Here is a 16,882-nt window from a genome sequence, read left to right on the forward strand (position 1 = left end):
AGCTATAGCCATTGTTAATCGCTTTCGATCTCAATCAAAGCGCCAATCGACGTGTTTTCGAGTGTAACGGTGCGGTTGCCCGTTACGGCTACAGTTTATTTCATACGGGAGCTAAATACAAAGAACGGACGACGTGATTTACAAACACACTTTGTTTGCACACACAAACACGAACGGCATCCAGCATGGTTGCAGCAACTGCAAACCACAAACGCATACAGGACAATATAAGCCTTACTTTCAGGGTGGCCAACTGAAGGTTGAGGGAACACGGACATTCAGCAAACTTTTCATTGTGTCGGACAATAGCGCTTCCTGGTCTGGGGACGGAGAAAAGACCCGACGGAAAGTCGCAAGGAACATTATACGTTCGTGGAGTGTGACTTACTGCACAAGCAGAGGTCAAGTGTGCAGGGCAAGAGGGGTGTTTGGGACGTTCTGGTTATGTATGCTATGTATTAGGTTATGAAGTTAGATAATAGGATTGCCTTGTTATGAAACTGTGGCTTTTATGGTATGGAATGTATTATTGGATATTTATATGGAGAAGATGTGTTTTGTTAATTAATTGATTGATTGATTGATTGATGGTGCATTGGTTTAGTCGGCAGAGTTAAATTCTCTGGTGAGACTATGGTTGAGAGCAGAAGGAGGTAGAATGGTCTGAGGTGAGCAAGTGCTAGCCCCTGCTAATAGGCCTAACACTCGTTTTGTGATTTGCAGCAGTTTGCCCTATGATTGAAAAGGGTTGTCAAAGTTAATTTGATATATTTTGGAAACTCATTGATTGATTTGAGATTATTGTTTGGAGTTTGGTTTTTCTTTTCTTTTTCCGATTTTCTCCATACTGGTTCATGCATGCAGCTGCTAAGGTGGAAATAAAAACCTGGCTACTTTTGAGAAACATCACCACTGTCTCCTGTTTCCATCACCGCAACGCCATCCAGATCACATCGAGATGGGACACAGGCACATGCGGGCAGTCTCGTGTCAATTCACTTCTCTCTTGTTTCACGCCTTCATAATTCTCTCAGATGAAGATAACAAGTCAGGGCTCCCTTCCTCTGCTATTGATTTTTGTCGAGGGTGGTAAATGCTTGCTGTGGTATTACATAGCCACCCCCACCCCCAAGCGCCCCCAGCCAACCCCCCCCCCCCCTCGGACACCCCCCCCCCCCCCCCTCCACCCCATCAAGAGCTGGAGAGATGTAAACGGCCGTGGCAAGACAAGCATGAAAATGGAGGAATCACAAATTGGATAATTCACAGGTAATTAGTTTTACACTTTCAGCCGAAGCACCTTCCCTCCCCCACTCCCTGTTCTTTTTCAGTGAGTGGCCGCTCCGATTCAATTGAAAGCATTGCTAATTCCGATGGGAGATGGGTCGGCACACCAGGGGAAAGCGCCTTGAAATCGGCAGGGCTCGGAGGTGGCGAGAAAAGCATATTTTTTCTGCCGCCTTGAAACATTTCCGCCTGTTTTCATGCGGCACTACACAGAAATATCCGGGCTTTGAAGGTCACTCTCGGTATTTTAGGCTTGGCTCCTCTTTCTGCCTCTCCTTGTTCCTTCATCTATGTGATTGCCTCATAATTTCATCAGTCACAAAAAACAGTGTGTCTTCACACAGTATCTCTCACTCGGTTCAGTTGCGTGGGCTTAGAATCAGGAGGTCAAGGTATGCTTCTAAATGTGCGTGTTGGTGAGTTTTATAGATGGTAAGAATTATAGATGGTTTTGAAGTGTAAGTAGAAGAAGTATGCATTCCAATTCCAAGACAATTTGACAAATATCTATCAATGGCAATAATTTTAATCTATCCATCTATTTTAATCATTCGGCTTAATGTGCAACAGTGTCCTAAGACGACCTTCTGCACTGCAGATTCATTACTGACTTTTAAAAATCTGGCCTTAATCAGGCATGGATCCCTCTGGCCATCTTAAGTCTTAACAGAACCCTTTACTTAGAATTTCTCAGCATTCATTTTGCAGCAGAAAGAAGTTGCACACATTCAACATTCAAGGATTTTTTGAGTGTCATCTTGTTGATTCAGTAATTTCTCTGTTTGGGACTACTACTGCTGTTATAAACGTTAGGCTGACAACAAGCTGGTGGCATAGGCTACTTTACACAACTCTGCATTGTTGTTATACTTAGAGACTCTCTTTATCCGTCTCTCTCACTCTCTCTCCTCTCAAAACATTCGCTATATTCATACAATTTCCATTATCCCCATTTCCTGCATTGCAGATGCAGATTGCAGTGATTTTTTTCTGTTTTGTTCCCCTCTCATCACTGTTCCTCAGTCCAGATACACAGCCGATGATAAACGATGACCTTTCAGAGAGACGAGGGCGAGAAAGACAGCCAGAGTGACTGAGTGAGTGAGAGAGTTAGCGAGAGGTGAAACGAGACACATCAGACTGGCGGAGTCTTTGAAAAGCCATGAGTCTTAACGTCGATGCCTGCACACTCCTGAGTACCTTTGGTTATCGGAGTTCCTCGCGAAACGACAAACAGCCTCATCTCCGTAAGGTGAGACACTTGATGTGAGAGGTGTCCCGGTGAGATAACAGGGGGAAAAACGAGGCGCTCTGTGAAAGGTTTTCCAAGGCTGATGGGTGATCCTGTTCTCATAGAGACATTGCGTGCAAGCACACCACACTCAAGTGGCTTTCAGGAGTCAAGGCCACAGTGATGGAGGAGTTTAGGAAGGGCTCAGATGATTTTGTGTCAGTTTTCTATTCTGCAGTTTCCTGTTTTTGTCATTTGTACTTTATTTGTACATTTGTCATCTGTGCCTTGGTCAAATAGGCTCATCAGATAGAGACAGACAGATAGACAGAGTTGGAGTTTTATTTTTGTTTATTTTTTTTAAAGAAAGCTGTTGATGGTGCTCTTGTTGACAGAAAGTCGTTTGATAGAAGTACCGTAGTATTTTGATTCTGAACAATGTTGCTGATTCCTTTTGGAGATGTGTCTGCACATCATCCACCTTATCTGAGGAATAGCAGTGATTCATCATCACCTACTGTACCACCTAAATGACTCTTGTGGGCATATTCTTGTTTTTATTTTTCACGTGGAATGGACATAATTCAGTATGTTGACACTCAGATCAGAAGACAGCGGGTCTTTGTCAGTGGGTAGTAATAAAACTCTTTTGATGAAGATAGATACAGTATTAGTCACATGATAGCAATACTCATTACAACATTTACATCATATGTCTTACTATACTATATTAATACTGTACTATGCTATACTATACTGTACTATGCTAAACAATACTATACCATACTATCATACTATAACATACTATACTATGCCATACTATACTATACTACAGTATACTAAACTATATCTATACTATATACTATACTATACTATTTATATACAGTATATTATACTATACTATGCTATACTATACTATTACAGCTCTCAGCAAGACATATGAAGAGTCTTTCCCACTCTCTCCATTGGAATATAACATACTGTATGTAAGGGGTTTAACTGTTAATTGTATGTAAATAGTTAAGTAGTGCAATAAAACAGCAAAGACACCATATGACCGATGCTCTTTTGCAATGGTAAACATTCAGACATCCATTGGATTCCTTCCTCCAGAGTTCTGGCTCTTGATCACCGCTCAAATCTAAACTACCTGCTGCTGCATCCTCTCTTAACCTCTGAACTGCCCTCCGGCCGTGCAATCCCAACAAGCCTGTTGGACATACAAGATAAGCAGTTAGTGTAAAGCCTGCACAGCTTGATAGAGTAGGAAGTTACAATGTATGTGTGTGTATGTGTGTGTGTGTCTGTGTGTAAGATGTACCCAGAGCCTGTAGGGTGGTCTCATGTAAAAGTATGAATTCCACTTAGAATCCCGACGGCCCATATCGATCTTTTTTTCTCCTGCTCATATTTCCCCTTTAGCTGCTGGCATTTTAAGCATGCAGCCTCTTCCTAGCAGTTTGCCACTTTGCCCCCTGTCGTTTGGCTCCCTCTCCGAGCGCTCACATTTTGGAGAAACTGCCAGCCAGAAAACACGCTCACATCCTGACCCACTTACACACTCACGTCAGCCTCCTCCTCCTCCCCCTTTTCTGCCTCCATCGCTCTTTCTCTCTCTTTCTCTCTCTCTCTCTCTCTCTCTCTCTCTCTCCTCTATCGTTCTTCTGCATGTTTCTGCTCTTTGTATCGTTCCTTTCCTTCTGTAAGTCTTTTCTTCTTTCCCTCACCCTCTCTTTCGTTCTCAGTCTGTCCTCTCTCCCTTTCTCTACCATTCTCTCTCCCTCTCTCTATCTCACTCTCTCTTTCTCCCTGCTTCTCTTCCATCTCTCTCTCTCTCTCTCTCTCTCTCTCTCTTTCCCTCGACCCCTCTCCTCTCTCGGTGTACAACTCCCAGCACAGTAGGAGTCCCTGTAAACCCGACTTTACTCCCATATAGTCCGTCTGCAGTTTTGATGAGCCACATCTGAACTGACAGCTCTGCTTCCTGCCATCAGGTATCAGGGATAGGACTTTTGAAAGATCTCTCCAAACGCAGCAAACAAGTCTAGAATGACATGGCCAAAAACAATATTGAAAAAAGTTGAGAAAGTCATTTTAGGATGACTTTGAACAGTAGCCTAGGACGCAAACCATAAACCAAGGTTTTGGTTTGAGTTTTAAAAGAGACAAAGCACTGATGCAGTGGATATTTTTGCCATAATGTCAGCAACTTTGGAATGTAAAGTAAGCTAAATAACAACAAAAAAATTTGAGATGTAAAATATACACATTTCTTTTCCTGTAGTATGTCATTGTATCGCATCTGTATTCTAAGTGCAACCCACAATATGAGTAATAGTGACCTTCTATAATCTTCTTATGACTGCTGCAAGTCATAATATGAAAGGGTTAGTACCGTAGGGTCATATTGTAGTGTCATAAATAGGGGTGGTTGATGGCAATACTATCAAAGGCTAAAACATTATTGAATCACTTGTATCCAAAGAAAATGATCGTATTAAGTGAATGTAGTGTGTGTGTGTGTGTCTGTGTGTGTGTGTTTCAGAAGCTGTAGAAGTTATTCATATGCTATCTTGACGTCTTATTGAGCTGAAGTAGGGAGGACGGCGAGATCACAGTCATTTCACACACCTCAGTGTTGCCCTCCTAAAACCATATTCATTAATTAGGCCAATAAAAGATCCTCAGTGGCCATTTCTCTCTCTCTCATTCTCTCTCTCTCTCTCTCTCTCTCTGTCATGCTCTATCTCTCTCTTTCTCTCTCTCTCTTATCACACTCTCTCTTTCACCTTGAATGAGTGCTTCACGATCCCCACCTCGTACATATTCATCAAGCGTCTGCCGGCGCAGAGGAATCACCCTTGTGACACGTTGTGTATTCCCTCGCCTAGCTGACGGCTAAATTTAGCTGCACTGCCAAAGCCGCTGCCACAAAGTGAATGCCATCACAAAAAAACAGTGCCCGAAACTGATACTCTGAGGCGACATCAGATCTACCTTATGGGAGATTTGTTAAATTATGCTTTCAGCAGACAGAGCCACTAATGGTGTCATTTCCTTGGAGCCATTTTCATATCCGCAGATATGCATGAGCGCCCCCCCCCCCCCCCTCGCGTCCCCCAAAACCATGCAAGCTGGGTGCCTTAATCTCACGATTTTCTGCTAACATATGACCACGCACACTCCATTGTTACCTCCTCTGCATTATTCGACATTAGCCGGCATTAGTGTACTCTCTGGCGAGTGTGCTGCCATAGTAACCCCATAGATAATGGCTGATTGAAAGGGTATCATGGCTAATCTCCTCTGCGCGGGGCCCACCGCGGCCCCCTTTGATTTACAGCGGTCCCTGGCATTGTAATTGCAGGGGATGGGGGATTACTTTGCAGTGCTAGGGAGATAAATCTCTGCCAGAGGCCGACACTTAGCTGTTCTCTGCAGCTGCTTCTCAGAGCCAGAGGAGATGCAAAGGGTTGGGAGAGAGGTGCCAGAGTGTGGGTGCTAAACAAACTGTTAGCCTTGTTTGGCCTAGGCTAGTTAGTGCTGAATTCCCCTCTCGCTAAACTGTTAGCTTTGTTCGGCATGGGCTAGTCAGTGCTAAATTCTTTTGTTGCCTAACCCGTTAGCCATGTTTAGCTTCAGCTAGTCAGTGCAGAATTCCTCTGTCGCTAAAGCATTAGCAGAGAATGTCTAATAATGGGAGAACCGCCACTCTCGGGAAACTTCCGGTTTCCGAACTGGTTGCAGTTCCTCTTCTGGTTCCACATGAGGACGCTCACGAATAAGTGCAGAATGAATGGAGGTCTAATCAAATCTTCGATTTGAACGACAACCAGGTGAAAGAGACACATTTAGCCGTCTAGCTCCATAGACCCCCATTGTTTTTGCACTTATTCGTGATCGCCCCTAGCGGAACTACAACAGATTGCAGGTACAATGAAGTTAATAGAGAGTGATCCGGCTCTCCGTAAACGGGCTCTGGCATTAGCCTTTTTCGACCTTGGCAGAGAATGTCTAATAACGGGAGAACCGCCACTCTCGGGAAACTTCCAGTTTCTGAACTGGTTGCAGTTCCTTTTCTGGTTCCACATGAGGGCGCTCACTAATAAGTGCAGAATAAATGGAGGCCTATGGAGCTGTACCCCTCAAATCCACTTTTCTCGGGATATAATTTTTTTCCCAGAAATTCGAATGTTGCAGTCAAAAGAGGGGGCAGAGAAAATACAAACCGCTGAGTATTATATTTTTTGAGTCACTTATTTGTTCTAAAAAGCCTTTCAAATGTGTCAATGACGTCATTCATTAGCAGAAAGCTAGTGTGTTGTGGGCAACAACGACCCAACCTGTAAGAAATCGAAAGGCCGTGACTACTCGTTCATTCAACTTTTGACCTATAATCCATATTGAGCCTTCAGAAACCACAATCAAATCTTCAATTTCTCAACGACAACCAGGTGAAAGAGACAAATTTAGCCGTCTAGCTCTATAGACCCCCATTGTTTTTGCACTTATTCGCCCCTAGCGGAACTGCAACAGATTGCAGGTACAATGGAGTTACATAATAGGGAGTGATCCGGCTCTCCGTAAACGGGCTCTGACCTTGGCCAGTCAGTGGAGAATTCCTCTGTCGCTAAAGCATTAGCCTTTTTCAACCTCGGCTAGACAGTGCAGAATTCCTCTGTCGCTAAAACATTAGCCTTTTTCAACCTCGGCTAGTCAGTGCAGAATTCCTCTGTCGCTAAAGCATTAGCCTTTTTCGATCTCGGCTAGTCAGTGCTGAATCCTTCTGTTGACTTTTGTGGATAAGATATCTGTTAGGGTTGTTGAGCCTGTGGTGGTCACCATTTGTGACTAAATTAGCCATAAGCCCTTCTGTGCTGACTTCCTCTCTGACTGATCTTGATTCATTACAAAGTTGTGCTAATTGGTTCATTAGTGAATTATACTGTACCGGCTTGTAGCGGCCAAGTGTTGATAGCGATGTTACTTTTTGTCTGCTCTTCATATCACCAAGTGTTTGATTGTTCACCCACTAACAGGGATTGTGAGCTGGGTTTACGCTGTCGTGAGAGAGCTTATTTTTGCCCTACTGATGATGTGTTTTACTGTTGTCATTCTTGGCCAGGTGAAAAAAAGATTAATTATTTTAGTGAGACTAACCTGGTTAAATTAAGGTCGTAAAAGGTTATAAAAAATATAAATGGCCAGTCACACATGAATATACTGTAGACCTATAGAGTTAATCATAATAAAAGCTTAACTGATGAGTGTTTTCTGCACGAGTGATAACATAGTTTTTACTCATCACTGACTCATTACTCATGACTTTACTCAATATTTCTATAATTATGATTTAGTATTTGTTTCTTCATGTTCATTTTATCTTGTACCATCAACAGTATAGCTTACGTTGTTGCCTATAATGTAGTGTGATTTTGATCAATTGCTCACTTACAGTATGTCTCATCCATCATTCAGTCATGCAAACACACACAAACAGTGAAAAATACGTCTGTTTTTGTAGCTGAAAGAAAACTTTTTGTGCATTCAAAAAAGTAATTATTGGGTTTTCTTATCTATACTGACTGCAAACACTTTGAACTTTTTCTGATTGTTATCTCTTGAGATACAGTCTATTGTTGCTTGTCCCTACTTAAAAGTAGAAATGTATGTGAAATGGAAATTTTTTTTGAAATTGTTTATTGGTGAAATGACTAGACTACTGTAGGTTTCAGTGAATTATATTCATCTCTTTAGACTGCTTGGACGGGACTGTAAACAAATACAGAACTGCCAGACACTGCCTTATTTATCGAACTCTTTCAAATGATAAACATGCTCTGCTCTGAGGTATTTCTTGAACATCCCAATCTCTCCCGAGCCATGGGGCATTTTTTACCGGACAGTCCACTAAACAAACAAGTGAACCCAATACCGTCCTCAAAGTGGTATTGAATGTTCTGCTTCTGTTATTGTTTGGGGGGTCCTTATGTGGACCTGTTAATCCATAAATAGTGCTAGCAGCACACAAACCACAAGCATACTGATGCATTTGTGTAGAGAGTTCCATTATCAGCATCATAGTTGTTCCACAAGGCTTCCGTTTTAGCGTTCCATATGTTATCTTAATAAGGCGGAAGTAGATTGGGAACAAAATACAACGTTCAAGCATTGTTTTTGTTTTTCTTGTTGAAAGGGTCTATAGCATATTGTGTATTACTGTAGGTTTTGCCTGCAGAATGTTCTGGAAATGATATCGGAAGACACAGTATTCTGGCCTCAGTATGAAGTGTTTCACATTTACAGTACATGCCACACAGTATCAGCCACTAAACAGCCAGAGATGGATGAAAACACACACACACATGCACACACACACACACACACACACACGCACACACACACACACACGTACACACACACACACACACACACACACACACTTCTGGTGTGCTTTTGAAAAAGTCAATGCCTTGTACCTCTCGCTGTTTAATGTGTTTTAAAGAGCACATTGTCATTAGCTGGTACAGCGAACATCCTCGCAGTGTGCATGCTGGTGCGCGAGTGGGTGGGGTGAGGGAAAACGAGGTGTCCAGGAAGTGCTTATGTTTAGCACTTCAGCAACCACATTTCCAGCCGATGATTTGTTCCTTAATTTTTCACGGTGCAGAAGCACGCTAACTCTTTACGAGTGCATAACGGGACGTCGCCGTGATTTGCAGCCCTCTTATGACAAAGTAACATCAATTATTAAAAGCAAATGCCACAACAGCAGGGGGGAAAATAAACTGATGCATTTGCTTAGAACATTCACTGCGCTGCCTTCCTGTTGAGCATGTGCGTATGCGTGTGCATGTGTGTGTGTGTGTGCATGTGCGTACACTGTGTTCTGCATGTTGCAATCTTGTCTCATCCAGTCACCTGGTCAAGTCCTCTCCTTCCTCTCTCGTCTCGACTCACCCCAGCCACACACAGATATGAAGCTGCGTCATGGCGGCTGCTGGGTGCGTATGTCTGGAATTAAGGATTAAGGAGACGAAGGCCTGGGGCGAATGGAGAGGCGAAGAGAGTGGGGGAGGGGGGGACCCTGTTACTGCTCTCTCCCTGCTGACTACTGCTGACTCAAACAGTACGGTGGCTTCCCTCAGAGCTGGGTCCCTTCCCAGGCTTTTAATATCTGTCATTATAGTGTTTGCAGGGCTTTTTTTTTGCTACCGAAAGGTGGACTGAATTATAGATGAGCTTTCTTATTTACCAGGCCCTGGCCTCCTGCATGTGTTTATGATTTTGCACACCCATGCTAAGAGAGAGAGAGAGAGAGAGAGAGAGAGAGAGAGAGAGAGAGAGAGAGAGAGAGAGGGGGAGGGAGATGCACTCGTCTTTGAGGTTTTTAGGCAGCAAGGAGTGGAACTCCTGTCTCGACAATGACATAAATCTCCGAGGAGCCACAGAATGAAGCTGCATTATACCTACAGTCACCGTGCGTCCGCTCAAGACGGCACAAGCAGGTTGTCACATAATGCCTGATGTTTACTCTCTGTTACTTTAGTTTTGAAAACTAATATGACAACAGGTCTTGTACCGCAGTCTGTTTAGTGCGAGGCTTTCATGAATATTGCATGGGTTTGGCTGTGACATTGCAGAGGTGCAGCAACATCAAGGAGCCATGGAAATCAAAGGTGCTCAAGTTTACCAGAGCCGAGGAATAGACACTAATGACTAAGGGATTCTCTTGCCACAAGTTTATGTATGTCTGTGCATATATTGTGGGTGCCTGTGTGTGTGTGTGTGTGTGTGTGTGTGTGTGTGTGTGTGTGTGTGTGTGTGTGTCTGTGTCTGTGTCTGTGTGTGTTTGTGTGAAAGACAGAAAGAAAGAGAGAGCTTGTGGGGGTGACAGAGAGGGAGAGAGAGCATACTTGTGGAAGTGACAGAGAGAGAGAGAGAGAGCATATTTGAGGAGGTGACAGAGAGAGAGAGAAAGAATATTTGTGGAAGTGACAGTGAGAGAAAGAGAGAGAGAGAGAGCATACTTGTGGAAGTGACAGAGAGAGAAAGAGAGAGAGAGAGAGCATACTTGTGGAAGTGACAGAGAGGTGCTTTTAACACCATCCAACCCCTCAGAATGGGAGACAAGCTCTTACAGATGGGTGTGGACGCTCACCTGGTAACCTGGATTACAGATTACCTGACCGAGTGACCACAGTTCGTCAGACTGAGAAACTGTCTCTCTGACACTGTGATCAGCAGCACCGGAGTGCCACAGGGAACTGTGCTCTCTCCAGTCCTGTTCACCCTGTACACATCTGACTTCTGCTACAACACCGTCATGCCACATGCAGAAGTTTTCTGACAATACTGCAATTGTGGAGTGTATCAGGAACGGGCAGGAGGAGGAGTACAGGAGCCTGGTGGAGGACTTTGTGCAATGGTGCAAACTCAATCATTTTTAACTCAACACTTCAAAGACCAAGGAGATGGTGGTGGATTTCCGCAGGTCTAAGCCCACTCTGCTACCAGTCCCCATTGATGGGGTCAATGTGGAGGTGGCAAGCACCTACAAGTATCTGGGTCTCCACCTGGACAATAAACTGGACTGGTCAGCCAACACTGATGCACTCTACAAGAAAGGGCAGAGCACGCTGTACTTCTTGAGGAGGCTGCGGTCCTTCAATGTGTGCAGCAAGCTCCTCAGGATGTTCTACTAGTCTGTTGTTGCCAGCGTCCTCTTCTATGCAGTGGTATGCTGGGGAGGAAGCACAAAGAAGAAGGATGCTGGGCGAATTGACAGGCTGGTAAAGGAAAGCTGGCTCTGTAGTGGGAGCTGAACTGGAGTGCATCACTTCAATATCTGACAAAAGGACCCTGAACAAACTGATCAACATCTTGGACAATGAGTGTCACCCACTCCACAACACTATTGTTAAGCAGAAGAGCCTGATCAGCTGGAGACTTCGCTCACTGCCTTGCACAACAGACAGACTGAGGAAGTCATTTGTCCCCAGGGCCATTGAACTGTTCAATGCTTCACTTAAGGGAAGAGGAGAGATAGACTTCTCTGCATAGTCTGTCTGCTTCTTCACCCCCTCCATGTTTGGATACTGTCTGTCCACTAGCCACTTTTTACCACTGTCTTTCTGCCTCACTGTTTGCGTGCTATATTAGCACATTAGCACATATGCATAACCCCTTCCTCCATGCCACAGCCGAACTGTGGCCACACTTATACCTTTTCTTAAAATAGTTATATATATATAGATATATAGATACAGTATATAGACTTATTCTTGCACTGTTGCACTGTTGGACTTACTCATTTGCACTATCACCACGACCACTATCACCATTGTACTATCACCGTGACACTCACTCACACAGAGCACCTTACCTTACCTTACTATGCACAGAGAATCACAGGCTCAGTCCCTACCTCAATCATTGCAAGCGCCTCTTGATTGATTAATGATCACTATGTGGATACTGTTTTTAGAATTGATTTAGATTAAGTGTTAGTTAGTATAATTTGTATTTTAGTATATTGATTGATTAATCACCACTATGTGGATACTGTTTTTAGAATTGATTTAGATTAAGTGTTAGTATAATTTGTATTTTAGTATATTTAGTATATTGTTTATCTTCTACTGTCCTTATTGCTTAGTTGTGTTTTTATAATATATACTTTTAATTACTTTTTCTGCTGTTAGTGAATGTATGTGTGTTGTCTGTATGCTACTGAGACCTTGAATTTCCTCTGGGGATCAATAAAGTATCTATCTATCTATCTATCTATCTATCTATCTATCTATCTATCTATCTATCTATCTATCTAGAAAGAGCATACTTGGCTTGTGGAAGTGACAGAGAGGAGAGAGAGAGAGCATATTTGTGGAAGTGACAGAGTGTGTGAGAGAGAGAGAGATATTTTGATTTTGATTTATACTTTATTGCTATGCACAACAGCACAACACTTCAATCAATCAATAATGAATAACATATTTAAAAAGCAGAAGCCCCAACACACAAAAATAAATGAGTAAATAAAAAAAAAACATCTACAGATGTTCAAAGTGCAACTTGTTATCAATGAGAGAGAGAGAGAGAGAGAGAGAGAGAGAGAGAGCATGCTTGTGGAAGTGACAGACTCTTTTTCTCCCCCTTCTCAGAGTAAAGTCAACCCGGTGAACGTGACCCCACCCATTCAAGCAGTGGACCAGGACCGAAACATCCAGCCTCCATCTCAGCGCCCCGGCATCCTCTACTCCATCCTCATCGGTATGCCCTCGTCTCTGCCTCTCCTCCCCTCTCCTCTTCTCTATCCCTCTTTCCTTGTGGAGTGGTGGTGGTCTCGTGGTTGGGGAACTGGGCTTTCAAATGGAAAACCACAAGGTTGTGTGAGTTTGCAAGGCGTTTAACCCTTTGTTGTCTGTAGTAAGTTCACTGTAAGTTGCTATGGAGAAGCGTCTGCTAAATGACAAGTCACTCTTTCAATGCATTTCTGTCCTTCCCTTTGTCTCTTACCACTACCGCTACCACACTCACATGTGCCATCTCAGGGGTCCCCCAAAGTTAAAAGTGATGCCCCCAACCCCACCCCCAATAATGAAACGCTGTGGTCAGCGCCATTGAATTAGTACTGGCTGTGACCAGTGTTGCCATCTATTTCTAATGGGAAGTAGAAATGCAAGTGGGCTGGAGCGCTTTATGACCCGCACCCACTCAACCCATTATGAAGATCCAGTTCGCCCCACCTTACCCCCCAAAATATGCGATAAACATCGACCCGAGCGGAACTTAACCCGATCCGTAAATCTCTACTTTTAACAATAGGCTACGTAATGTAATTACATCCATATCATGGAATAGCCATGATGTTTTCTTATTTTACAAGAACAGATGCTCAGGTTTACATCCCAAATTGATAAGAAGAGTGATTTGGCTATACAAGGCTCTATCTTCCAACTTCGAATTGCCTCCTATGTTAACCCAAAGTTGGCACCAGTGACCAAACCTCTTATTTGGACTGATCGGCAGTCATATTTTGTACCGCTTTGCGGTACATCTACTTTGCTGTAAAGGTTGCTCTAAAGGCCTCATAGGTGCCAACATGAGTGTGGCGCACTCCACTTTCAAGGTTCGATTACATTACTTGCCATTGTTTTCAATACAAACCTGTACCCCTGCATCAACCCTTTGCCGCTGCCACTGTGTCGATTGCGATTCAATTCTATTTTTGTCAGTGGCGCTCAATCAAATCCGTTGTTTATCCAGTGCTTGTCAGTGAAAGACCTTGATGCTGACATGCGTGGTGCTTTAAACAAATCCACAATGATTCACTCCACACACATATATCCACACACATATTCCTATTGCATAGGCAACAGCTGAGAGGAATTCTGACTGATGGAGATGCCTGGGCCAAGCCTCAGGATGCTAATTGGGACTTTGTTCAAACTGTCACAGCGTTGGCAGGCGTCGTGCTGCACCCTGTCGTTCCTGAGCGCACGGTGAAGGAACACATTACCGGGAGCAGTGTGTTATCGATGAACTTTGTGCCTTTGTGTAATGACCCTTCAAATGCTTCCAATCCCACATTTTCTGTCGAGAGCAGTGTTTTTGTCTGCATTAGAGGTACTTAAAAACCCCTCTATAAAAAACAAACTGCGCTGCATACTTGTAACTGCACTGCGAATGCAGCAAACTGTGATGCTCACATATTGCTTGTCCTTTTGTTTCTTCTTTAGGCAAGCCAGAGTCGTATGCTAAGTATTTCGCATTGAATCGAACCACGGCGGAGCTGTATCTTCTGCAGCCCATCAGCAGAGACCTCAACACAAATTTGACCTGGTCATCAAGGTAATGGCAATCATTTTACCATCTGGAATGGTCTTGTAAGTGGAGTGTTTCAATCAGAGGGTGCACGAGTGAGTGTGTGTGTGTGTGGAGAGTGAGTGAAAAAGAGTGTGAGAGAAATGGTGGTGATTGTGGGAGAAAAAGAGATAGATGAGACAGGGACATGAGAGAGGTAGTTAGAGAGAGAGAGAGAGAGAGAGAAGGACGGAAGGACAGAGCATGAAAATAGCATCATCAGAGCGATTAGGCCAGAAAGAAATTGGAGAGTCGGGGAGAAAGAGGGAGAACGAGTTAGAAAGAAAGAGAGAGAGAGCGCAAATAGTAAGAGAGACCGATAGATTGAGTTAAAGGGACACGGCAACGTTTTCGTGTTAATTAATCATCTTCGTAAGTCGGTATAATGGTTAAATGACTCATTATGGGCCGAATGAAGGCTCTGTCGCCCGCCGCCCCTACTGCCTGTAGGAAGAATATCCACTTGCAAGTTCGGTGTATCCTACCCGCCGACTGAAGCAGGATCAGTTTACAGCACAATGGCAGGCTAACGAAACGGTAGAGATTGTTGCAAACGTGTGTATAATGGCAGAGCCGGTGAAGAAGCAGCAAAAACCCTTGACGGAAGACGCAAAGAAAGGAAAGAGCTTCAGACCGAGCGAGGGGGAGTTTCGTAGAGAAAAAGCAACAGGCTTGCCTGGTGTCCCTTTAAAGAATGTGAGAATGAGGGAGTGAGAGAGAAAGTAGAAGACCCATGTGTGTGAGAGGGTGAGTGTGAGTTAAAAGAGAGAAAAAGATTGAGCTCAAAGCAGAGAGAGAGCAAGCGTGAGAGAGAGAAATAGCGAGAGAGAGAGAGAAAGAGAGAACAGCATGAGAGAGAAGTATAGATTTTGCCTGCAGCTACACCTACTGTGCCCAGTTGGGTCCTGCGGCAGTAACACCACGGCAGAACCGGACGGGTGTCTCCCAGCGAGCTTCAAAGGGGGCCCCGTCTGATGATCCATGAAGAACATTTGCCGCGCTGCCGGCTCTCTCGCGCCATACCAACCGCCAACCCCAGCCAATGAGTCACTCCGCTTCCTACAGCTTCCTGGTTGTCCATCAAGGAGAGAGAGAGAGAGAGAGAGAGAGAGAGAGAGAGAGAGAGGAGAGAGAGAGAGAGAGAGAGAGAGAGAGAGAGAGAGAGAGAGAGAGAGAGAGGGTGCGGAAGAGGAGGAGGAAGCTGTGACTTTCACACTGAAGATCGATATAGTGGCTCGGATCCAGTCAGCATGGTGTTTGGAACACAGCAGCAAGCAGAAGGGTCTTATTACAGAAGCGACCAATGATGTATAGGCCACTCACTCTGCTGTGTGTCTCATAAGTCAGCTCAATGCACTATATAATGTTCTACGTTGCTTTAAGTTGCAGAAGATTTGAAGTACAGTGCCACAGTCACAGATAATACACAGAATATTGAACTAGACAATGCACAGGCCATCAATAAGGACATTTGACAAACTTGTTACGCAGTCTTATTTTAAGGCATACAGTACAAATGATGGTAGAATGATGGCACTTGAAATGACTGAAAATGCTGCTGTAAAGATATGGCCCATGTCTGTGGTTATCCGGTAAGAATCCGCTGCGGCTGTTCATTGGGCACGTTATATTATGCGGAATGGCTTTTCACGGCGCTGGACTTTTACAGCAGGCTCAGCGGCTCCATGGACACCATCACCGCATGAGTGATTTCCCCTTCGGCGGCAGAGTGGAAGACGGGAGAGAGAGGAAGGGGAAGGTGTTGGTGAGATGGCGGGTCTTCCTCTGTCCCGTCCCCTATCCTGGTCCCCCCCCCTCTCTCTCTCTCTCTCTCTCTCTCTCTCTCTCTCTCTCTCCATCTTAGTGACTGTCACGCTGCTGAGCCTTGGGGTGGCACATATTGGACAGATTCTTCTCCGACAAGCAGGCTGGGTGGTGGGGGACGCAGACACCGAGGTGACTGAATGGTGGCATGGGGGGCGGGGGGGGGGGGGGGGGGGGCGGCAGACACGCACACACAGCATACTACTGCAGCGCAAGAAGTGGCAGTTCAACAGTGGCATCAAGGGCAAAGACTGAATGCATACACACACACTCACACACACACACACACACACACACTCACTCACTCACACACACACACACACACTCACTCACTCACACAGACACACACACTCACTCACTCACACACACACACACAAACACAAACACACACACACACACACATAATCATATACACCACACACACACTCCACGCACACACGCACACACGCACGCACGCACGCACACGCACACACACACACACACGTAACCAAGAAGTGATTGTGGTACAGATAGGTGGATATTGAATGGTGGTACAAATAAAGTGTAGGCAAATAAACAAACACACACACACACACACACACACACACACACACACACACACACATAAACATACACATACGTCATTTGCACATACACAAATACACAGCCAGACTGACACACACACACACACACACA

General features: G+C 44.4%; 1 protein-coding gene across 1 annotated transcript in view; it reads left to right on the plus strand.

The window, feature by feature from the left end:
• The window catches only part of LOC121700727 (protocadherin-15-like), a 180,616-nt gene that overhangs the window by 118,959 nt on the left and 44,775 nt on the right, over positions 1 to 16,882 (plus strand). The window contains 3 exon segments of the mRNA XM_042083929.1: positions 12,682 to 12,790; positions 14,260 to 14,346; positions 14,349 to 14,371. Coding sequence (XP_041939863.1) covers positions 12,682 to 12,790; positions 14,260 to 14,346; positions 14,349 to 14,371 — 219 coding nt within the window.

Source organism: Alosa sapidissima, chromosome 24 (genome assembly GCF_018492685.1).
Source record: "Alosa sapidissima isolate fAloSap1 chromosome 24, fAloSap1.pri, whole genome shotgun sequence".
NCBI lineage: Eukaryota > Metazoa > Chordata > Actinopteri > Clupeiformes > Clupeidae > Alosa > Alosa sapidissima.